The sequence below is a fragment of the Patagioenas fasciata genome, chromosome 25 (genome assembly GCF_037038585.1).
Source record: "Patagioenas fasciata isolate bPatFas1 chromosome 25, bPatFas1.hap1, whole genome shotgun sequence".
Classification (NCBI taxonomy): domain Eukaryota; kingdom Metazoa; phylum Chordata; class Aves; order Columbiformes; family Columbidae; genus Patagioenas; species Patagioenas fasciata.
This window is the reverse complement of record NC_092544.1, coordinates 4,402,782-4,424,158: the sequence shown is the minus strand read 5'-3', so window position 1 is coordinate 4,424,158 and position 21,377 is coordinate 4,402,782. Positions and strand designations below refer to the sequence as shown.

At 45.9% G+C, this 21,377-nt stretch overlaps 1 protein-coding gene across 1 annotated transcript in view; it reads right to left on the bottom strand.

The window, feature by feature from the left end:
- Positions 1–8,144: 8,144 nt before the first annotated feature.
- CLIC4 (chloride intracellular channel 4) overlaps positions 8,145–21,377 on the bottom strand; it is a 29,290-nt gene continuing 16,057 nt past the window's right edge. The window contains exons 3-6 of the mRNA XM_065856923.2: positions 16,360–16,485; positions 15,866–15,972; positions 13,317–13,498; positions 8,145–12,296 (exon numbers count right to left, since the gene is read on the bottom strand). Coding sequence (XP_065712995.1) covers positions 12,132–12,296; positions 13,317–13,498; positions 15,866–15,972; positions 16,360–16,485 — 580 coding nt within the window. The 3' untranslated portion in view covers positions 8,145–12,131. The remainder of the gene's footprint in view (positions 12,297–13,316; positions 13,499–15,865; positions 15,973–16,359; positions 16,486–21,377) is intronic.

The following is a 21,377-nucleotide window of genomic DNA, read 5'->3' as shown; positions in this document are numbered from 1 at the left end:
ATCAACCTGTCAGCTTGGCTGGGCCCGGCCGTCGGTCTGGCACTTCACAAGCAGCGAAACACGTTGTGGTTTCGCTCCATCGCCAGCACGGCAGGGCCGTTCCAGGGAGCTCGCTCGCTTCTCGAAGCAACTTTGATGGAGGATGGATCCACTTGAAAAACTAGGGGAGGGGCAGAAAGCTTCCCCCATGGGCATGCACGAGCACAGCAAACTCGCTCCTTGGCCTTTCATCTGCCTTAATAACACGCTTTTTGTGGCATCTATAGAAACCTGCTAATAGAGAAGAATATGAGCGCGTCTAAAACATGAATCCAGCTTCTCTGCATATTAATGGTTGTGATGGAGCCTGGGGAGCACAAAGTGAGGACAGTTACCCTGCTGGAGAGCGGCGATGAGGCTTGGAGCATCTGCTGTGGTTATCGACAGCGTCCTAAAGCTCTCCCAGCTCGATGAGGTGGGAAATAAGAAGAATTATTGCTCACTGTTACAGTCTTTCAAGACTGGAGAGATCCGGGACCGAGCGGTTCTTCCCTTCTCCAGCAGTTCTCCATTGACTGCGCTGGGACCTTCTCTGCTCCAGAGCTCCAGCAGCCCAGAACCACCACGATCCTTGTCATTAGTGACTAAAGCCACAATTCGTGGGCAGGACAGGAGCCCAGCAGCAAAGGTCATTTCAGGAGCCTGAACTCAGCTCTGCTAATGAGCACTGGGCAGACGGTTTTGGGATCCTCAGTGGGGATCTATTAGGGACGGGCCAAGGAAACTCCCTGTGGGAAAGAGATAGTCTTAAAGCGCTGTGATAAGAGATGTTGGTCCCACCAGAGCTTGGTGGGCTTTGGAGAGAGGTGCCACACAAACACCAGCTCCCTGAGGTCCCACATCTGGAGCTGCGCTCTGTCCAGGCTGCAGAGGGGTCTGTGGCATTTTGAGAACGGGGACTCCTACAGCAGCAAACAAATCTCCATTGATTCCCGGTGTTCTTCACTTGTTGGATAAGACGGGAGCTGAAAAACCCACACCAAAAGCACCGAGGAGAGTCCCGATGTCCATCTGTGCTCATCTCCGAGCTGCGAGACACAGGTCAGCACGTTGGAGATGTGGCACAGATCCTAAAATATGGGGACAAACGTTTCCCTGAGTAAAGCCCAAATACAGTCACACTGTAAAGTGGGGTCAGAACCAAGCATTACAGCAGTTCCATTTCCTTTGGTCCCTACCCCTTCAGAAGGAGATGAGATTCCTAGGGACATCGTTTGGTGAGTAATGGTTGGACTCGATCTTGAGGGTCTCTTCCAACCAAAATGATTGATGATGAAGTCAAACATGCCCCAGTGTCTCTGTATTCTCCACTCCGGACCAAAGGAATACCAGTGGAATGTCACAGGAGGGCAGCGAGAGCCACCAAACCCTGGGTGGGGGGACAGAGCTGGCCCCCCACGCTTGGGGAGGGTGCTGAGGGGCAGGAACGGGCCGGGGATGCTCCCGGGAGGTTCCTGAGCAGAGCCTGACCTCCACAGGCCAGCTGCCTCATAACAGCCCTGCTCGCCGCCTCCTCACAACCGTGCAGACAGGGTTCTTTCCTCACCCAAACCAACCAGGTGTTACCAAAGCAGCAGAACTGATAGGATCTGGGAGCCTCCGCCTCATGTCCCGGCCAGGACGGCTCCGTTCCTCCTCTCCATCTTCCCCACTCATCCTGGGCTCCTTCCTGTGTATCACCCCTGCTCCAAAAATTAAGAGGTCATGAGAGACGTGGATGCTACAGAGAAATGGAAGGTTCACAGCAATTCATTTAGCTGTTGGTCTAATGTGGCCCCTTTTGCACAAATACAAAGCAGGAGCTCAGGGCCAGAAGCAGCCCCAGGAGTCCCAGTTCCCCAGAATCCGCATCATCTGCTCACAACACGCAAGGACCGACTGCACCTTTGGACTAACGCCGTGTCCAGAAGGGCTTATCCTGTATCTGCAGTTAATCAGTAGGGCGGCAAACGCTGTGGATTTGGCTTTCAGCTAAAAAAAATTACATATATATATAATTTGTGTAGCTGATACTAAGGTTTCCTTTTCCAAGACAGTCTGAGCAAGCGACACGTATGCCCTGGCAAAGAGTGAAGTCATCCCTGGAGGGCAACAGCAGCTCCAAAGCCTCTCGTCTTGCTGAGGTTTTCACTAACAGCTGCTGATCTGAATTCCTAGACGCAGCGTTTGCCTCCTCAAAGCCTCAGGTTTGTCTGGGTGTTAGTGCCAAATTCCAGAGCGCTCCGGCATCCAGGCAGATCTGCTTTGCCCTCCGCGCACACGCAGCATGCGATGGGATGGAGAAGGAGCCGTGCGTGGCCGGGCGGCGGTGATGTCCCCGCAGAAGGGCAGTTGTACGCTTGTGGTGCTGGGGAGGACTTCGGAGCAGGAAAATCGAAAGGAGGATTCTTCAGGGACTCATTTTATTGCCTGGAGGAGGAGTGAGCAGAGCAAAGCAAACGCAAGCGGCAGCACCAAGTGAGTGGTCTGCAGGTCTAAGACACAACACGAGCTGCTCCGTGTCCCTCCAGCCCACCCCAGCGCTCGCCCAGGTTCTGACCAAGACCTTGGGGTCCTGTTGAGCCCCATGTTCCAGCCCTGATGCTCTGACAGGTTCTCTCACAACTACTCAAAGTTGTTTCACCAAGATGGTGAAAACCTCCTTCCTTGGGGAGCTGAGGAGCTGCAGTGTCCACAACACTCACACCAAGGCGGGTTTTCTCTCCTCCAGTGCCACTACGGGTGGGAAAACAGAGCCTGAAACAGGAGAAGGCAAAGGCTTCCTGACCGTTCTGCCACGATGCCACTGGCCCTCTCACGTGGGTAACTGGACTTTTTGCCCCGTGGACCCATCGGTTCTTCCTGGGCTGCTGCTACAAACAGGAGACTTGCCAGACCAGTGCTGTGAAGAAGACATGAGAAAAAAAGCAGCCTCCCATGAAAAGAATCATTCAGGAAGGCGCCTGGCAGACAATTTGATGTACCGACACAATCTGCAGAGCCAAGTGTTTATACTGAAGTGAACTCTGTACAGATACTCACTCTAGGCTGGGCAGAGATCAGGATCACAGCAAGGGTGTAAATAAAATCATGAGCGTAACATCGATTCCAGTTTGCCCACTAACAATGTTCCCATTCACTCAAGGAAACATTCCCAGGAATCGCTGCTATTTACTGTCTGGCAATTCAGGCTGCGTTCTTCTCCTCTGTTGAACCAACGCTCCTGATAACGCAGGGAGCCTTCCAACCACTATCTCAAGCTAAACACACACAGAGACCTCGCCTTGCATTGCCTGTTCTAACCGGCGTGACCGAAGCAGCGATCCTGGGGAATCAGAACTCCCAGATTCCTCCCTGGCCCTTTCCAGCTCTGGAAAGGCTCTCCACCCTCCGCATGCAAAGCAGGGGCCACACTCCACTGAAACGGGTGCATTTATAAGCTCAGCTCCCTGCGGATGCGATAAGATCCATCCTTGGAAGCAGCGTCACCGCAGCGGGACAGCGCTGCAGCTGCGTGGTTTAATGTCTGCACAGCACCCCAGACACAGCTTCAGCCCTTCGGGTCGGGTCGGAACCGGGGATCTCTGCTCCCGGTTGTGCTGCACACTGCAGACACGCAGCCGGTGACTCACACAGGGCACCCCGAGAGTCGGCAGCACAACCAGCTACTGCGCCCGAGAGCCAGTAACCTGGAGGGACCCCCAACGAAGCTGTGGAGCTCAGCTCTTCTCGGGAACCAGTCGCAACTTGCCTGCGTTTCAAGGCCGTCTCTTATCTTTCGCAGCAACTCGGGCTCATTGTGAAATCTCACCACTGGAGATGTTAACAGCCAGGATTTATGGCTTCTGTAGTTTCCCTTTAATAGTTTCAGCTGGGGAAGCGCTGGCGAAGGATGAAAGATGCTGGTACGGGATGGATGTCAGGAGAAGACTTCAAAGACTTCCAATACATTGAGTCGCATTATGATACTCGGGATCCTTCTCTTACAACCATCCAACACTTTCAGGAGCCTCTCCCTCCTTAAGCACAGCCTTAACCATTTGGATCCACAGTCAAGCACCTGCATCTCAGCTCAGGATTGTGCCCTGAGGAGCCCCCGTTCAGCTGCTCCCAGCAAGTTTCTCATTGCCTACAGCACCTCACGCAGCAGCACCTTTCTCCTTACCCCAGATGTCCCCAAACCCTTCCCTCCCAAAGACACTATGAACTGGCTCAGACCAACGCAGCAGCCACTGCAAAATCCAGTTTGAGGCGGGAAGTTTCATGGGAAAGCTGAGCAAGCTCTGCCATAACGAGTAATTGGCCATAAGGAAAGTCTCGTCTGGAGGGGAAGGACGGAGCGAGCCTGAGAAGGGATTTCCACACTAATATTTATGGGTTTCATTGCCCTGCGGGCTCGTCACACTGTGAGAAAGTTTGCTCGTGTGTATTTTCCGCTGCCCACTGGTACAAAAGGATCTCAGACTAACTGGGCTGGTCTGTCACACTGTGTGCCCGCAAGGCAGGGAGCGGGGACCCAGCAACAGCCCCCAGCCCTGCGAGGTGCCCACAAATGTGCAGAATTTCTCCCTTCACCCACTGCTCAGAGCAGCATTATTTCACTCCTTCCCATGACAAGTTTTACTGCATCTCCGAGCCCATGTAATGCTGCGAAATTAGTTAGACCCCCTCTTCAAATCCGCCAGCCCCTTGCACGACGCCCGTGTTAAATGTGAATATGATTCTTGGTGAGTGGGTGCAGCAACACAAAGAGCCAACCGCTGCCTTCACAAAAACACAAACTGCAGGAACTCCCAGTCCCTATAAGAAATATTACCTGAGGAAATTAAAACTAAGAAGTAGCTGAAGCAGCATATGCCTGCCCACACCTTAAACCCACATGCACAAGCAGGAGCTGGAAACTCAGTGTTCTCCTACCCTATGTCCTTGCGCGGTGCATCCAGGCTCGTTCGTGCCACCCGCACACCACCGGCAGGTTAAGCTGTCTGCGGGCCCTGAATGACGAGAAAAATAGCACAAGCTTCATTATTTCCATCACTCAATTTTGTTTCAACCATATCCACGGTGGGAGCCCACGGATAAAGATCAACCCATCCAGATCAAATGGAACAATCCAGCTACAAGCCACGGATTTGTAGGAACGTTAGCGCGGCTTTGTTCCACTGATAGAACTTTATTCCCAGCAAGGCAGATAAACAAAAGTCATTGTGACCGGCAGAGTTAATAAAAGCGCATTTCCTTACGGCACACGTGCTCCAAAGGGCCTTCATTTGGGTCACAAAGGGAGATGATTGGCCACAATATTTCCTTCTTAAAGATCCTTCTTTGGTAGCTGCACATGGAAAACACTACCAGAATCTTTTAAAGGTAATTATTCAAGAAAGCAAAGCTGAGACACGACAAATGGAAACAGCTTGCCCACCACAGACAAGAGTCAATGCCATTTGAACCAGCATAACCTTCAAACTCATTAAGAGGAGCAGTATCGCTTTAATCAGACTCTTTAAAATAAGAATTCCATGTGCAAACTGACAAAGTCATTCTCCTGGGTCCTGCCAAGCCCTTTGCCGCAGGCAAAGGGGTTGAGACGTCCCTTAGCATCAATCTTGTTGTTTATTTATGAAGTTCACATGTTTGATCTTAGTTTAGCAACTGTTTTCATGTCTCTGTCCAGTGGTAAGAACACAGCAGCTCTCTCTCGAGTCAAAGAATCATGAGTTCTCTCTTTGCAGCTCTGGACACCATCCAGCAGCAGCTTCGGGAGCTCGTCAGAACTGCAGCACAGCCGAGTACGGCGGGATGTGCAGGAGAAGAGCCGCTTGCCTCCAGAGCCATCGTTTCTCACACACAATTAACAGCTGGGCTCCTTTAGTCGCCAAAGTTAATACTTTTCAGAAATTATCTCGTGACACATGACTCATGTACCTCCCCCAGTCTCCAGCACCGCGCTTACGACCCCAAGTTGCTCAGCACCACACACTTTTGGCAGTCTTGGAAAAATACTAACCCAGACTAAAGAGCTTTGTTATTGCCAGTGTTGCTGCCTTTTTTATTAGTAGTATTAGAGACTAAAGTGCTTTAAGTCTCCCCGCCGTGCCTCCTGACCTCAGGAGACCACCGCAAACCCCAGATTTGGGTGTGAACTGTTCAAGGCGAACCTTGAATTCAATGAAGAAAGTAAAGCCCTCGAGCAGCAGTTCCAAAATGATCATGATTAAAAGGTCAATCAGCTGCTCAGGGACCACTCACCCTCTTTTAACACCATCACCTGCTTTGTACAAGCCCATCAAAGGCTCATCTTGGCCTCCTGGACCAGCTGTGATCCACCACAGTGAAGCATAGTCCTGATTCATGAGTCACTACATCCACCCTTTCTCCTGGAGACATTCAGAGGCAGCAAAAATGTTCAGACATTCAGCTCAGACTTGGTTTTTATTGACGTGAGGATCCAAAAGCCCTCGGGTAACCACGTCAGATGAGTTCCTCTCCATCCCGCTGAACACAAAGCTTTGTCCAGGTTTCTTTTTCCTCCCATAAAAATCCTGAGTACCCTCTGACAAGCTGATTTATTGCTGCACCAGCAAGTGCTCAGACACTTCCAGGGTCTCCTCAGCTCCTGTGTTTTATTGCTGTTTATGAGAAAACTGAGTGGAGGAAGTAATTAGAAAATTGTTTCTGGAATTTCCACAGCACAATTAATACCACTGAAGCTTTTGGCAAACGGTGTGTTTGAGCCTCTCTGCAATAAGAGAACGGGAGCTCTGATAAAGTGCGCTAATTGCTAAAGGAACGAACCGAGACAAATCAGATCAATCGTCTGAAATGTGTGCAATGCCCTATGTAAGAAATGGAACAATGCTAATAAAATGAACTTCTCGGTGAAATGTAATTAAAAAAACCGTTGATGAGTAGCTAAAATAGTATTTGCAAACAAGGCGCCAACAGTTCAAGGCTCACACCATTAAAAACACATCTCAAGGTGAACCGGTGCTCAAAATCAGAGACTGATGGCTCCTTTCAGTACAACTTAGAATAGTGCAGAGTACAAACGGAAATAAAACGATATATTAAATATAACTGGGGTTTAGCTAACGCATGATGAGAAGAGGGTGACCTGAGAGCAGTCAATGCAACTCTTGCTGTTCTCAGACTGCGCTGCTCTGTGTCCTTACAACTGAGAACAGACACCAGCTGCTCTCACAACGCCTGCTGATCACGGTTTAGTTAGTCCAGATCCTAAACCACCAGGGTTCACTACAAATCTCCAGACCAGTCGTCCTTGGGACCACGGAGCTAAGCCAGAGCTACGGAACCTGGATTCAAACCGAATTCCAAGCTGTTTGGATCAGAGTCACCCCGAGAACAGGGAGATCGCAGCGGTCGGGAACAAGGGGGAACGATTCAGCCTCACCCAGCGCCCCTCGAGCTCTGAATTCTGTCCATCACTCACAGACCGAAGGGGTTGGGACGGGGCTCCACAGCTGCCGCCAAAGCCAAAATCCAACTGTTTCTTGCTAGGACATCCAGAGGAACCTTCCACACCAGACTCGGCAGCCACTTGAGGTGTCTTAAAAATCTAGCAGAAAATGTGAAGGTTATTAGCTAGCCAAAGTAGCTTTAGCAGCAAATCATTATCATACAAAATACATTGCAGCTCGGCTGCTCCTTTCCAGCGTGCTTTTCACACTAAAACGGTGTTCCCTCACCTTTTGGTCCACCCTGGTGCATTTCACATGGCCAAACTGAAACACGGCAACTGCAAATCTTATTGCACAACCCACCTCCCATCACAAACCTTGCAGTCGGCAAAATCATCCCACCAAGGGGTTAATTGCTGGGTTTACTGCTATTTCAAGCCCGTCTGTTGCTTTCCTGTGCGTAGACGGTGGCATCCCAGGTTACAGGCTCTTCTAGATTGCACAAATTCCCTTTCAAAAATCAAAATCACACCCCAGATACACATTAGAAAGAGCACGTATTCCACCTTAAATCACATCACCACTGAAATAAAAGGCTAAATATTGAGAATATCATTACTACAAAGTTTTGTTCTGTAGTTTAACGCTGCATTCAAGTCACAGCTTCCACACGAGAACTGAGTCTTCAGAAATAAGAGAAAGATCTGCTCGGTAGTGAAAATATAATTTTATTTTTAACAATAGCTGCCAGCAGTATACTGGTATATCTGTAAAAGATGTTCCAGAGAGTGAAAGACATAAGCAAACTACAATAAATTGTATCAACTCTTCAAGTATTTCTGCAAACAATGCTCTGATTCTCCGTGTCCTGTCTTGGGAGTCTCCATCTCCTATTCTGCTCCACTATTCTCCCACCCCCTCTAATAGTTGGTGGCACAAGTTCTGAGGCAGATTAAGTATTTTTCACTTGGGATAAAGCCTCCTTCTGAAAATATTAATCGGTTGTGTTCGCATAGCACTCCGAGTGGCAAAGAGTAAGGAGTTGACTGTACTTTGCCACTTTTTGTTCTCCGTTGAGATAGGCATCAGTGGGTTTGGCTCAAGCAGCTTCAGTGTGTTCATGTCTGTGCTCCTTTGATACGAAATGCTAATTTGCTACTTTAGCATAAAAAACTTGATTACATCTCTCTTCTTATCATGGAACTGCACGCAACTCTCAACCTGTTTAAACACGCCCGTTGTGGAGAAAAAGCCCAATTTTATGGGAAAATGGGAGCGGACGAGCTATGTGGCTGTGAGCGTCCACTGGGGACAGTTAGACAGCAGCAGGGATGGACAGGAAAGCTTTGGGGTGCACAAAACTGCTTCACAACTCACATGCCTCTCATTCAGCCAGCAGCTCTTACACATCAGGAACCTCTTCAAGAAGAAAAGCTTCGTCAAGAGGCAAAAAATAATCATGCATATAGTATAATCTGTTCTCCCACACAAAGAGAGGGTGAGGATGACGGATTTTCCCTTTATGTTCAGGAAATACACAAGTCACCTGTTTTAATGGGAATTTAAGCATATTTCAGGTTGAGAATAAAGTAAGCGATTCAGCATGCTAATACATGCAGCCAACTCGCAAACTGGAATGCCTACTTGAAAGGGTAACTGCTGTTTTTAAATCGCAGAAGGGGCTAGAAGCATCATTTTAAATTTAAACAGGGGGGTAGATTAATTGCCGTTTGATGAAATTAAAAATGCATTTAAAGATCAGATTGTAAACAAGTTGACAGAAGTCAAGAATTTACATAGTTATGAAAGGGCTTTTTTAATTAATGTAGAGCTGGCGATTGGGGCCAGATGAAAGTGTTCTACCCACAGCAGACGCCGAGGCTGTTCCGCAGCGCCCTGGCTCGGCGCTGCTGCTCTGGAGGGATCCCCGAGAGCTCCTGGTTGCTCCATGGTGCTCCCAGGCCGTGCTGAAGGCAGCGAGGGGCTGCGCAGCTTCTGCCACCACACAAGGGGGCAAGAGGAAGCCTAGAAAACTCCTTTTGGACAGGACAGTTAACAACATCCTAAAGGAACCGCCTTAGAAATCGCTAACCTGGTCCTCGTTTTAATTACACCTATAAGGGAAAGGCTCCGAGGCTCAATTGTACTGAGATAAGAAACGCATTAGTTACAGCAAGAGCTTTAACTTTGTTTACAAGCTTTCAGACACGATCATTAAAATACTTAATGCTGAATATAATGTATTACAATTGTTTGAAGATTGCCTAAAAAGGAGAGAGAATATATTATCTATAAAAGACAACAAGGCTGGTACTTTAACAAGGATTTGTGTGCATTGATATGCAGGCAGCACACACTAGAAAACGCCATGGAAGTGTTTTCATGCTCATATGCACATAATTGCCTGATGTACTAAAGTGTGCACGCAAGGGCTAATTTGCTTTTAAAAGGAGTCGAGGCCCGATTGCTGCAACCTCAGACAACTTCCAAGGGCCATCCTGATCTAGGTTTGAAAGCAGAGTTAAAAATTGATCAAAGCTACGCCCACAATCACACTGCTTCCTATATATTTGTTTTTAAAGGTTAATTATACGATGGTAAAGAGCACCGAACCAATGAGGGTTGGGTTGTTGGGGTTTTTTACCCTATGTGTGATTAAAACGTTATCTAACAGAAAGGAAGTCATTCCTTTTCTCGATGCCACGTTGTAGCAAAGACTGAACCCCTACAGAGGATTATTATGGCTGAGAACCTTTATTCAGGATGAGAGGGTGACATTAGCATACAGTCATTATTCAAAGGCTACAGTTACGCTTTTCCTAACCAGGTCTCTCTGCAGAATCTTCTTTCCGTGCCTAAACACCCCTGTGACAAATCCTAGGCGGGTTTCGCTGTATCTAGGGTTGTGTTCGAAAGACACGCAACAGGATTGTGAACGGCCTTTGTACGGGAATTGTAGCTCTAGGAAGGCAAGACAAGGCACCACGAGCCACGTGTGTTAATACGGATCCTGCACTCTACCTCTTCTACGTCAAACTAACTGCGTGGGTATGGAAAGGAGCAAAAGCAGGATGCTTAGAAAAGTCGGGCTAGTTTTCATCAAGCCAGTGCTTACCAAAATAATTAGTGTATAAAAGTGTTTATGTGAGCGTTTCCACGTTATTGCGGAACGTTAAATATTCCAAGAACAACCTACCAGGAATAGCACTTTCCAGCTTCTAAAAATCAGTTAAATATAAAAGTATCTTTACAAAAAAATAGGCATATAAGTCTAGCGTTCTTTGGAGTTGTTTATGATGGTCTTTTAAAAATAACCTAGCGGTTTATTTCATGCATCAAAATCATTAATTTCAAACAAGAAAACTATTCCCTGGTGTAGAAATATTTGAAAATTGCTTTTAAAAAAATCATAGTGCTATTCCTCAGTGTTGCTGTAAAAAGATTCTGTATAGTAGTGCAATGATTACGACTGCGCAGAATTGCCGTCCGGGGGCACGGACACGCAATTAGGATCAACTCAATGTGAAGGACTGGGTGTCACACACCATTGCTTTACCAGAGTAATTACTAGATTCCCTTTCAGGAAAAAAAATGCACACTATAATTTAAGGCAAATGTTATCTGTAAAGGTCACTTTTAGCTTTCTTCAGGAAAGAAATAGCTTAAATTCCCAGCCAGACTCCCCGTTTAACAGCTCTGGGTGTTGTGTTGCATCGCTAATCATTGCACTGCTATTCACCATATACAGTAGCTATTTATCAACTAGGACACTAATGTACAGGTACTTGGTTTATGACAGCACAGATTTTGTAAGTAAATACCATCAGAAAGGCCTACACAAAACAAAGGCTCTTAACTACCAAAAAGAAAGCCACTTGCAAGTTTTCGGCTGAACAGAGAGCAAGCATCCAATTCTGCTGCTTTCATGACGGTGAAGGGCATCCTGACAATCGCTCATTTGCTGCAACTCAATTCGAGACACATGGAAGTTGCCAATTAAAGTTTTCTCTCTTCAAGCTCGTGAAGACACAACTAAATACCAACTTGGAACTGTGAGCTTCCTGCTATAGCACCCAAGCCTAGATTCAAAAGCTTCCCTGATGTCTGAGGTCATTCAAAACCAAGCTTCGCATTTGAGTCCATTCTCAACCATTACTGGGATTTCAAATCCAAGAGATTGTTTTTTTTAATGTTGCCAAATATTCTGCAAATGGCTCTTTTGGGTAATAGGTTCCCTTCTATATGTAAATAGGATAGACAAGCAGGTACAGTTCAATGTGTCACAGGTTCGACAGTTGTGTATAGATCTTCTAGAAAAGCAAGAAATTCCAAAATACATAAATATTCCTTGTACCATATAGCAAGACAGTATCCAAAACCAATTCATAGAGAGGGCCCAAATGTTTGTGAAGAGAAGTAGTAGGGGCAAGATAACCCTTCATAGTGAAGAATTTAGTTACCCAAGTGCAATATTAACATTAATGATATTCAAACTTGCTGTGAAAGGAGGTAAGAAAACACAAGCCTATAATTAAGTCTGCAAACTTTAGGTAATTACTGTACCTGGTCTATCCACCATAACTTTGAATAACTGCAAGTTCATGCAAAAAAAATTGCTATCTTATATGAAAAGAGCAGTCTGTTAGAAGCGTTGTTATGGAATATGCACGAAGTCATCTCTTTTGCAAGTGCTGTTTACTTGGTGAGTCTCTTGGCTACGTCGCTGTAAGCGATTTCAATTTCTTTGTCTCCAGGACAGGTGTTGGTGAATTCATCCCTGCTGTAAGCATTCGTCAGGTATCTCCAAACCCCCGTCATTTCCTTGGGAATCTCAAAGTTGCGGTACTTTTTGGCCACCACCTAGAAGAAAATAATTTGATTATGAATTGACATCCTTCAGTTTAAACCACTTTTCCACCCCTTGCCCCTCTCTCGTTAACTTTCCAAGGAGTACACTGGGAGTCACTTGTGAAGGGAGCAGAACCTGTCCCTCCGGGACGTGCCTGGGCCTGGCAGCGCTGCCTCGCTTGCTCTGCACTGCTGTCCTACCAGAGTAAACCCTTCTGCACCCAGGGAAAAACTTAATCTGTGGCTCCATCTGCAGTACAAAACTGACAAAGATCACTGGAGACATGAGGACTGGGTTAGGGAGCAGTGAGGCAATCTGGACATCCATAAATCCAGGGGTCCGGATGGGATGCACCCACTGGTGCTGAGGGAACTGGTTGAGGCCATTGCTGGACCACTCTCCGTCATCTTTGCCAAGTCTTGGGAAATGGGAGAGGTGCCTGAGGACTGGAGGAAAGAGAGGTTCTCCTGCCCCTCTGCTCTGCCCTGGGGAGACCACACCTGGAATATTGTGTCCAGTTGTGGCCCCTCAGTTCCAGAAGGACAGGGAACTGCTGCAGAGAGTTCAGCACAGCCACTTCTCTAGACTTCAGACTTTTTAAAATGAAACCCTTTTATTTCACATTGCGTCATTTACTTTGTTGCTAACGGAGCAGTTTTCTCCACAGATGTGAGAAGACATCCACTTCAAGCATTAACTGGCCAGATGTTCACTTTCCTCCTCCCGCCTCATTCTTTTAAGCGTTGCAACTTCTCCCTGCGACCACATTGGTCAGCGCAGTAAAACGGGGTTTGGTTTGTGCCATTTTATCATCTGCCGCCCAGCTTGTCTGCTGATCCACTGAATTCCACTCCTCCATACCCAAAGCCCTTGTGAATTACCCCAGTTTTATGCAATTTCAGGTACTGTTAATACTGTAGTTAAACTGACAGGGGAGCCTACAAATGGTTGAAATTAGTTGGACTCTAGAATGGTAGAAACCATAAGCATCTTGTCCTTCATCATCACATAACAATACACAAGTCATTTACCTTGACGATGTGTAGTTTGGGTAGCAGGTTGCAGTCTGCTAATGTCATCTCATTGCCATCCAAAAACTTGCGGGTAGAAACTGCAATGTCCTCCATGCTGTTTTCATCTATCTCATCAGGAAGAGGAGAGTTCAGATACTCATCCAGTTTCTGGAGGGTTTTCAAGAGGCCACGTTCTAAGGCTACACAGGAACAAACAGTTTCATAAATTTCAAAGCAAATTACCATTTAGAATGTTGGTATCAGTATCAGACCTGACAAACAAAATCCACATCACTGTACGACCCAGAACAAGCCATATACTGAAGGATTTTTAACCACTGTACCATTTTTGTGGCAACGCTACTGCTGGAGCTGCCTTTGTGGTCACAATGACGCTGCGACCGAACAGAAACCCCTTTAAATATCACACAGAAGCAGGTTATTTAAAAGCTGGTTTATACATGAGTTTGCATTCATTTCAAATACTCTACGACTCTCCACAAGTGTTTATTTTTGGTGTAAAAAGTGGCTTATGTCACTTTCTTAAGACCGTTCCTAACAGGCTTAAACTAATTAGAATTAAGCTATGCTGGAGTTTATATTCATTTAAAAGTAATCTGTTTAATGTCACATGCTCATCAACAGCCATGACTGAGCACACATGCCAAGGAGATTCAGGGAACACAGCAGCAGAGGGCAGCACACCCCACTAAATCACCAACCATTGCTCTTCTGTTTATAAATATTTCCAAGCTCTCCATTCAAACCACAGCAGAAAGGCTTCCCAATTTGTATGAAGCTATTTAAAGCTCTAATTGGGCTTTTTTTTAACCTCTTATTGATGTCCCACCTTCCATCTACTATGTTCTCTCCACACAGGAAGGTCTCAATCCTTTCAAGAGCAATGGGAACTAAGCTTAGCCCAGACTGGAGGCCTCAACCCAGTAGAGTCAGATACCAAGTGAGCAAAAAGGCCTCGCAGCAAATGCACGGAAACTCAATGTCCTGGTTTTGTTAAAAACAAGACCAGTTCTCTTTTAGTGGTTTTTCTTTCAGCTCAGTTCTTTAGGTGGCTGTGTTCTTCTGAGTTTTAGCCTGCATATTTTGTTGGAAAGTAAAGTGTGGGAAAGCAAGATGTGCGGTTCCAGCCACCTGGATGATAAAAGATCAATACTAACATGACCATCCGGGCGGTTGAAGACATAATACTAACATCATAATATATAAAGAGCCTTGGACAGATTACTTTGAAGTACGTTTCTCGTAATTGTAAAAAGTTATAGCCCAGACTCGTGAGAATGGTGTCTCGGGTTGGATAACCGCCTCCAAGTGCATGGGGGTGTGTGAATGTGCTTAGGCCTGGGCTGTGAATGAGTGGAAAAACAAGTGAGACATCACATGAGTTTATTGTGGTCTTAATAACAATTAGTGGAAAAACACCTTTTTGTAAACATCTTAGTCCAGGCCTGTACCTGTAAATCCTATAAACTGTCCATGGTGAATAAAGAAGTCAGCCTAAGCCTAGGTCAGCTCGCTGCTTGGTCAGGTTCTGCGCTCTTTCCTGAACAAGATCTCTGCCTCTGCGTGAATTTCTGTCTGCGTCCTGCTGTGCGTCATTCCTAATCACCGCATATTTTTCCTAGGATGCTGATAAGAGACCAATGGGATGCTGAAGAAGCTCATGTTTAGATTTATTACTATGGTAGCCAAGACAGACTGATAAGTTTTCCCACATTCCATTGTGAGGGGGCATATTTGAGGAGGGGTGGATGGAACAGGTGACTAGAACTGACCAACGGAAATATTCCATCCCATAATCACCATACCCCTATATAAGAGGGTGATCACGAGCGTCACGCTCTCTTCGACCATGAGGCATCCAGAGAGGACCTTGTCTGTCTGTCTGTGATCCACAGGCCTCAGGCCCTGCATCCTGCAACCAGGTTCTGGTTTGCTGTGTCCCATCCATGAGTACCAGGGGCCTGAGCTGCAGCTGCTGGAGCCGCCAGTCCCTCACACACAGCTCTGCTGCTGGAGTGACGCCAACTCCACACTGAGATTGGTTTTGTATATTTTGTAAATATATTCTCTATTTATTAGCAGCATTAGTAAAATCCCTTAAAACTCTCCAACTTGAAGTCTAAGTCTCTCTTCCTTTCCTCTCATCTTTCTTATCATCTTTCCGATCTAAAGGAAGGGGTGGCGGGAGGTGAAGGGGACGACAGGGAGCGTCTGCCACGGTTTTACTGCCACCTTGCCTTAAACTTTGAGACTCAACCACTGAGACACGACGCAAACTCCGCAGGGATTTGGTTCTGGATGTTCAAATCACTTCTACTTCATTCAGGAGTTCTGAGTGGCTGTCGCATAGAGGAGGATATTTCCAAATCATGCACCCCTTACTAAAATTCTGAACAAACACTGTCTAATTGAAGTTTTCTTTCTCTGGTCATTAATTTTAAACCACAGGTTTCACTCAACGTGCAGTAAAACCTGTCAGTGAGACACTTCATGGTGAAGTTGCTCTGAAGAACACAAGACACTGACACAGCCCGCAGGTAACCCACCTTCGTTAGCTTCTGGTCTAGAATTCTTGATAAACGCAGAAAATTTGGCAAATATATCCATTCCAGCAGTGTTTGATTCTGGATGCTTTGGTGAAAGTTTTAAGTACCTAAAAAGTACAAAGGAGAAGATCTACAGCACATTTAGCAGAATGGTGCTCATCACATTAACTAGCACAGAATGGCCCTTAAAAAATATTCTACATCATGTACGTTTACAAGTTTATCCATTTTCAGATTAATGTGGAGGATTTGCTTCTTCCCCGAAACATCACACACTTCCGCTTAAGTTCAAAATTCTTAAAGCCAACATAATTTTAAAACAATCCTGACAACGTTTTAATATAAAGATGAGGGAGCAGAAGGAAGGAAGCGTATGACGAGCAAGAACTCCAGTGTCTAATCTTGATGCCGAAGAACATCTTAATTAGTACAGAAAACCCTTTTGGGAACACTCCATCTAATCTAAGGTGACAAATTATCATTTTAACACTTACTTGGGTGGAGCCAAAACATCTTCCAGGAACTCCTCGATCTTATTGACATCTGTTTTCACTTCTCCATTGTAAGTGATGAAGGGCGGGTGAGTGCCTGGAGCCAAATTTTGAAGGTCTGCTGGTTTTCTAGGGTGAAATACAAACCAATACACAAGTAAGCAGGGGACATCCCTGGTCTCAGCTTTCACTGCTACAATCACAAAAGCACCGCCTGAGGTTTCCACATCCTTGCCATTTTAAAAAGATATCCCCAGTTTTCCTTTTAAAAAGTGAATTTGCAGCGTGATTAGCGTTTTAAATATATACTTGATAACAATTAATTTCAAATACTAAAAGCTCCTCCTATCTCTGGCTGTTTTATCTCAAGTCAATATTGACTAGCAGGGGGGATATATATATACCATAAACACTCTCCCAACATCTGCAATACGGCGTTTATATATAGCGTAATCTGTGATCAGTGATAATCCTCCCCTTTAAACAGAGCTCCTCTGCAAAGAAGCAACTCTGAGATAGAGCAGTATGTACAAACCATTTATTATGTGCACACGGGATCTGGTTCTAGACAAGCTGGCAGATGCTTAACATCATGTTTAAAAATGATGCTCAAAGTTTCCTCCAGTGAAAAAACTATTTATAAGTAAGAGCAGCACACTTGGGCAAAAGGAGGGAATCCCCAACATGAGTATGGCTAGACACAAGTGAAACAGAATTAAGCTAAAATACTCAGACATTTCTAAACCTTAAGTCAGTTTAGATGGTACCTCTTGCTATTCACACCATTTCCTTTCACACTAATCCTCATCAAGCTAAGCAAGTTCATTTTCCAAGCAATTGGCTTCTCTCTCCTCAAGCTGTGCTTTGGTGCTGTAGGGACAAGGACAGCTCTGCAGGCATTTATCGCAAAGCCGTGCATGTTCACCCACCTACCCATTCACCCCAAACGCCTCACTCAAACGTAAAGCTCCCACATCTTGTCAGCAGATCCAGATGCAAAGCTGAAGTCAATCATGAGATGGGGATTCATTACAAACTATAAAATCCAAAGCATCATCTAAAAAGCTGCAGCCAGTTTTCCCTTAGATCATCGTGGTATTAGTTAGTCCCATACTAGCGCATGTGTCTCAGTGCGAGCAGAACTGCAATGACAGCACTGCCTGGCACTGCTTCAGTAGCAGCACTTAAAGCTTTTCTCTGATGGAGCTGCTGACTCCGGTCCAGGACGACTGCTCAGAAGGACAGGGTCCATCTTCTCTAAGAACCTCTCTACACTTTAGAGGAGAGTCAGCAACTCCTCGTTCCCTGGACCATCCCCATGCCCTGACAGCCGACAGCACAAGTGGTCCAGATGAGACGCGACCATGCAGTTCCATTTCTGCCAGGCTGACTTGTCACAGAGTGACCATCACCTCCTGTTAGTGCTGTGCTGGATGAGGAACAACAAAGATACCTGACGCAGCAGAAAACCCGCCAAGATCAAGTTGTCCCTTCGTTACTATTTGAACAAATCCAAACCCAACGGTAACCCTTGGACGGGGTTTGTGCTTTGTACGATGTGGCCACATTTCTGAGCCAGCAGCAGACACTGAGAACTGGATTTACTGGAGACTGAAAGCAATGGATCAGGAACACACACAACCATGGTCACTGGGGCAGCTGGAGAGAGCGGTGCCCTCAGGGATACCACAAAGCATAAACGTGTCCTGTGGAAATGCTGCTTTCCACTTCTTACAAAATTAAGAAGCCCTGCCGGGATTTCATGTCCTGCCCACTCCTGAACCTTTTAAGCAGTGCAAACAGGGATGGTAGAGAGTGTCAAAGTGCGTACGGTGGATATGAGCACTTGGCACTAAATGTAAAACTAAATAGGGCAACAAAGATGCTGAAGGAAGTGGAGCATCTCCCATGTGAGGAAAGGCTGAGGGAGCTGGAGCTCTGGAGCTGGAAAAGAGGAGACTGAGGGGGGACTCATTCATGGGGATCAATATGGAAAGGGGCAGTGTCAGGAGGATGGAGCCAGGCTCTTCTGGGTGACAACCAGTGACAGGACAAGGGGCAATGGGTGCAAACTGGAACACAGGAGGTTCCACTTAAAGATGAGAAGAAACTTGTTGGGGGTGAGGGTGTCAGAGCCTGGCCCAGGCTGCCCAGGGAGGTTGTGGAGTCTCCTTCTCTGCAGACATTCAAACCCGCCTGGACCCCTTCCTGTGGAACCTCAGCTGGGTGTTCCTGCTCCATGGGGGGATTGCACTGGATGAGCTTTCCAGGTCCCTTCAACCCCTGACATTCGGTGATCCTGTGATTCTGTAAATGAGAAATCTCATTTTATACTTAAGAACATTAAGCACCTTGCTTTTAGCCGGGTGACAAAAGTCTTGTTAATACAAGGACTCAGTCATTTTCAATTTTTAAGTTATTCTCACCAATAGTTGCCATCACCCTCTTACTTTTAGGATTTAAAGTCTGTTATTGGTTAATGCTTTAAGTAGCTTAACACTTCATTTAAATAGAGCTTTGTAACCCACAACAATTACAGGAAGTCATGGTGGCTCACTTCCAATTTCACATTGGCTAGATAAAATTCCTCAAAAGGAATGTTATTTTAAAAACAAACACAGGCAAGACCGCCGGATTTGCAGTAATATTATCAAAGGCAAGATTTTATTTCAGAAACAGACTAATCTAATGAGCCAACCAAAAAAGTTTTCCAAGGAATCCAAGTGCATCTCAAGGATCTCAGAACATTTTACTGACCCCTCTTGCCACGCCAGTCACACAACCTCTATCTTTTTAGAGAAAATGAAAGCAGATCACCATCCCACAGCCAAAGCCCAAACGTAATACAGGGTTTGACTTCCAGTTTGCTACTCTTGCCAGGGGATCATTGAGAAACCCTGGTTTACCACATACAAGCCACAGCCCTTAGAGCATCACAAGTACACAGGAATATCCTTAAAAGGCTAAGAGGGCAATTTCCCTTAACAGTCAAGCAAGAAGGCAATTTAAAAATGTTATAGTGAAGATTACTTCAGAGATAAAACTGGACAGCTTTAAAGAAAACCACTCCCATGACCACTCAAAGCAATTCCACAATAGCCAGTACCTGCCCCACAATTTACAGGGTATGTGGAGGCAGGACCACATCCTTAAAAATCTGGCTATCACTAGGTAATTAAGGCTTTTTAACACCAGAGTTAAGGTATAAATATTTTGCTGCTTTGCCACAACCTACAGTAGCAAATACAGAATCCCAGAATGTCAGGGGTTGAAGGGCCCTGGAAAGCTCACCCAGTGCAATCCCCCCATGAGGCAGGAACACCCAGCTGAGGTTCCACAGGAAGGTGTCCAGGCGGGTTTGAATGTCTGCAGAGAAGGAGACTCCACAACCTCCCTGGGCAGCCTGGGCCAGGCTCTGCCACCCTCACCCCAAACAAGTTTCTTCTCAAATTTAAGTGGAATCTCCTGTGTTCCAGTTTGCACCCACACAGGTTTCTAACTCCTCCTGCTTATTCCCCACGCTGCACACATTGGTGTGCAGGCATTTCAGAGAGCGAGCCAAGCACACCGATTTCACCCCAGGGGTACGGGAGGCCTCCCAGCCTTCATCACCTCTAGAGTGCTGCTCTACTGATGCAAGCCCAGCTACAACCCCATCCCCCTTCAAGTCTAGTTTAAAGCTCTCCAAATGAGCCCTGCTAATTCCTGTCCCAGCATCCTTTTGCCCCTGCGAGATAAACCTTTCCCACGTATCACTGTTTGGACTGGTGTCTTGTAAAACCAGCCGTTATCAAAGAACCCAAAGCCCTGCCTGTAGCAGCAGTCCTGGAGCCAGTTGTTTACACACTGAATTATTCTATTCCCTCCCATATCATCACTCAAAACTGGAAGGAGGGAAAATAGCGCTCAAATAACTTCAAGATCAGACAAAAGGCAGCCCCGCAATGTAATACGCTCTACAGTGATTTATAAATTACTCAACTACTACAATGAGTGTCTGAAGAGTAACATGAAAAAAACACCACCAACACAGCCCTGTCTCCTGTTCCTAAGCAGTATTTCACACTGCTGAAGTTGCATTCACCTCTGCGCAGTCTTTAATATTTACTAATCTCTTTACTTAACCTTTGTCAACATAATTGGAAAAACACACAATCAAGATGTTTAAAATGGGATTTCAGAACTGCACTCAATGTTGTTCCAAGCCCCAGGAATGGTTTGTGTGCTGCAGCTCTGCTCCACTCACCACAATGAGCCAGATCTCTGAGCACTGAAACACTGCTTCTGAAAGGGAAAGAATAAAGCTTCTGTCTGACTAAACGGGAGCAAGAAACGTCTGATTTCTTTGAAAGGGCAGTATGTCCCGCTCTGTTTGCCTATGTGCATATTTTTGCGTCTTAAGAGTAGAACTGCAAAATGTTCTTTTGTTGCACAGTATGATGTCCGCTGCAATTATGGAAGGGAAAATACACGCCAGAGTCAGTCACATCAGACTCAGATTTTCCTCTGTCCCAACTTACTCCCTTGTGAACTTTTGTACCCAACCGTGACCTTTTAAGCCTGACAAACAGAGTCTGCCTGACTGTTGTGCAGCAATCGGGCTCTGAGGCAGCACCATGGTTTGCAAGTAAACTCTCTTCCATTTTTTGGCTAATAAAATAAATTCAGATGCTTAAAATCATGACTACCCTGCTCTTCAATGAGTTTCTCTCTTTCAAGAGAACAAAAGAGAAGGTAATTGGCTTAAATAATGTACTTGTAAAAGCAATTTCTTGTGACAACATTACAAGTATTAAGGCGACATCTACCTATTATCATTCTGGTAATGCTAATGGGAAAAAACACCATCTGGTATAAAACATTTCCACTTAAGCAGTTAAATGAATTTGACATTTTGCAAGCCATCCTACTCTACAACTACCTACCAGACAATCCGGAATGTCGAATTTGTATTTACGAAGCTTTATTTAAAGTCTGAAAGGAATTACGTTTGTATCAACACCAATTCAAACCTGAATTAG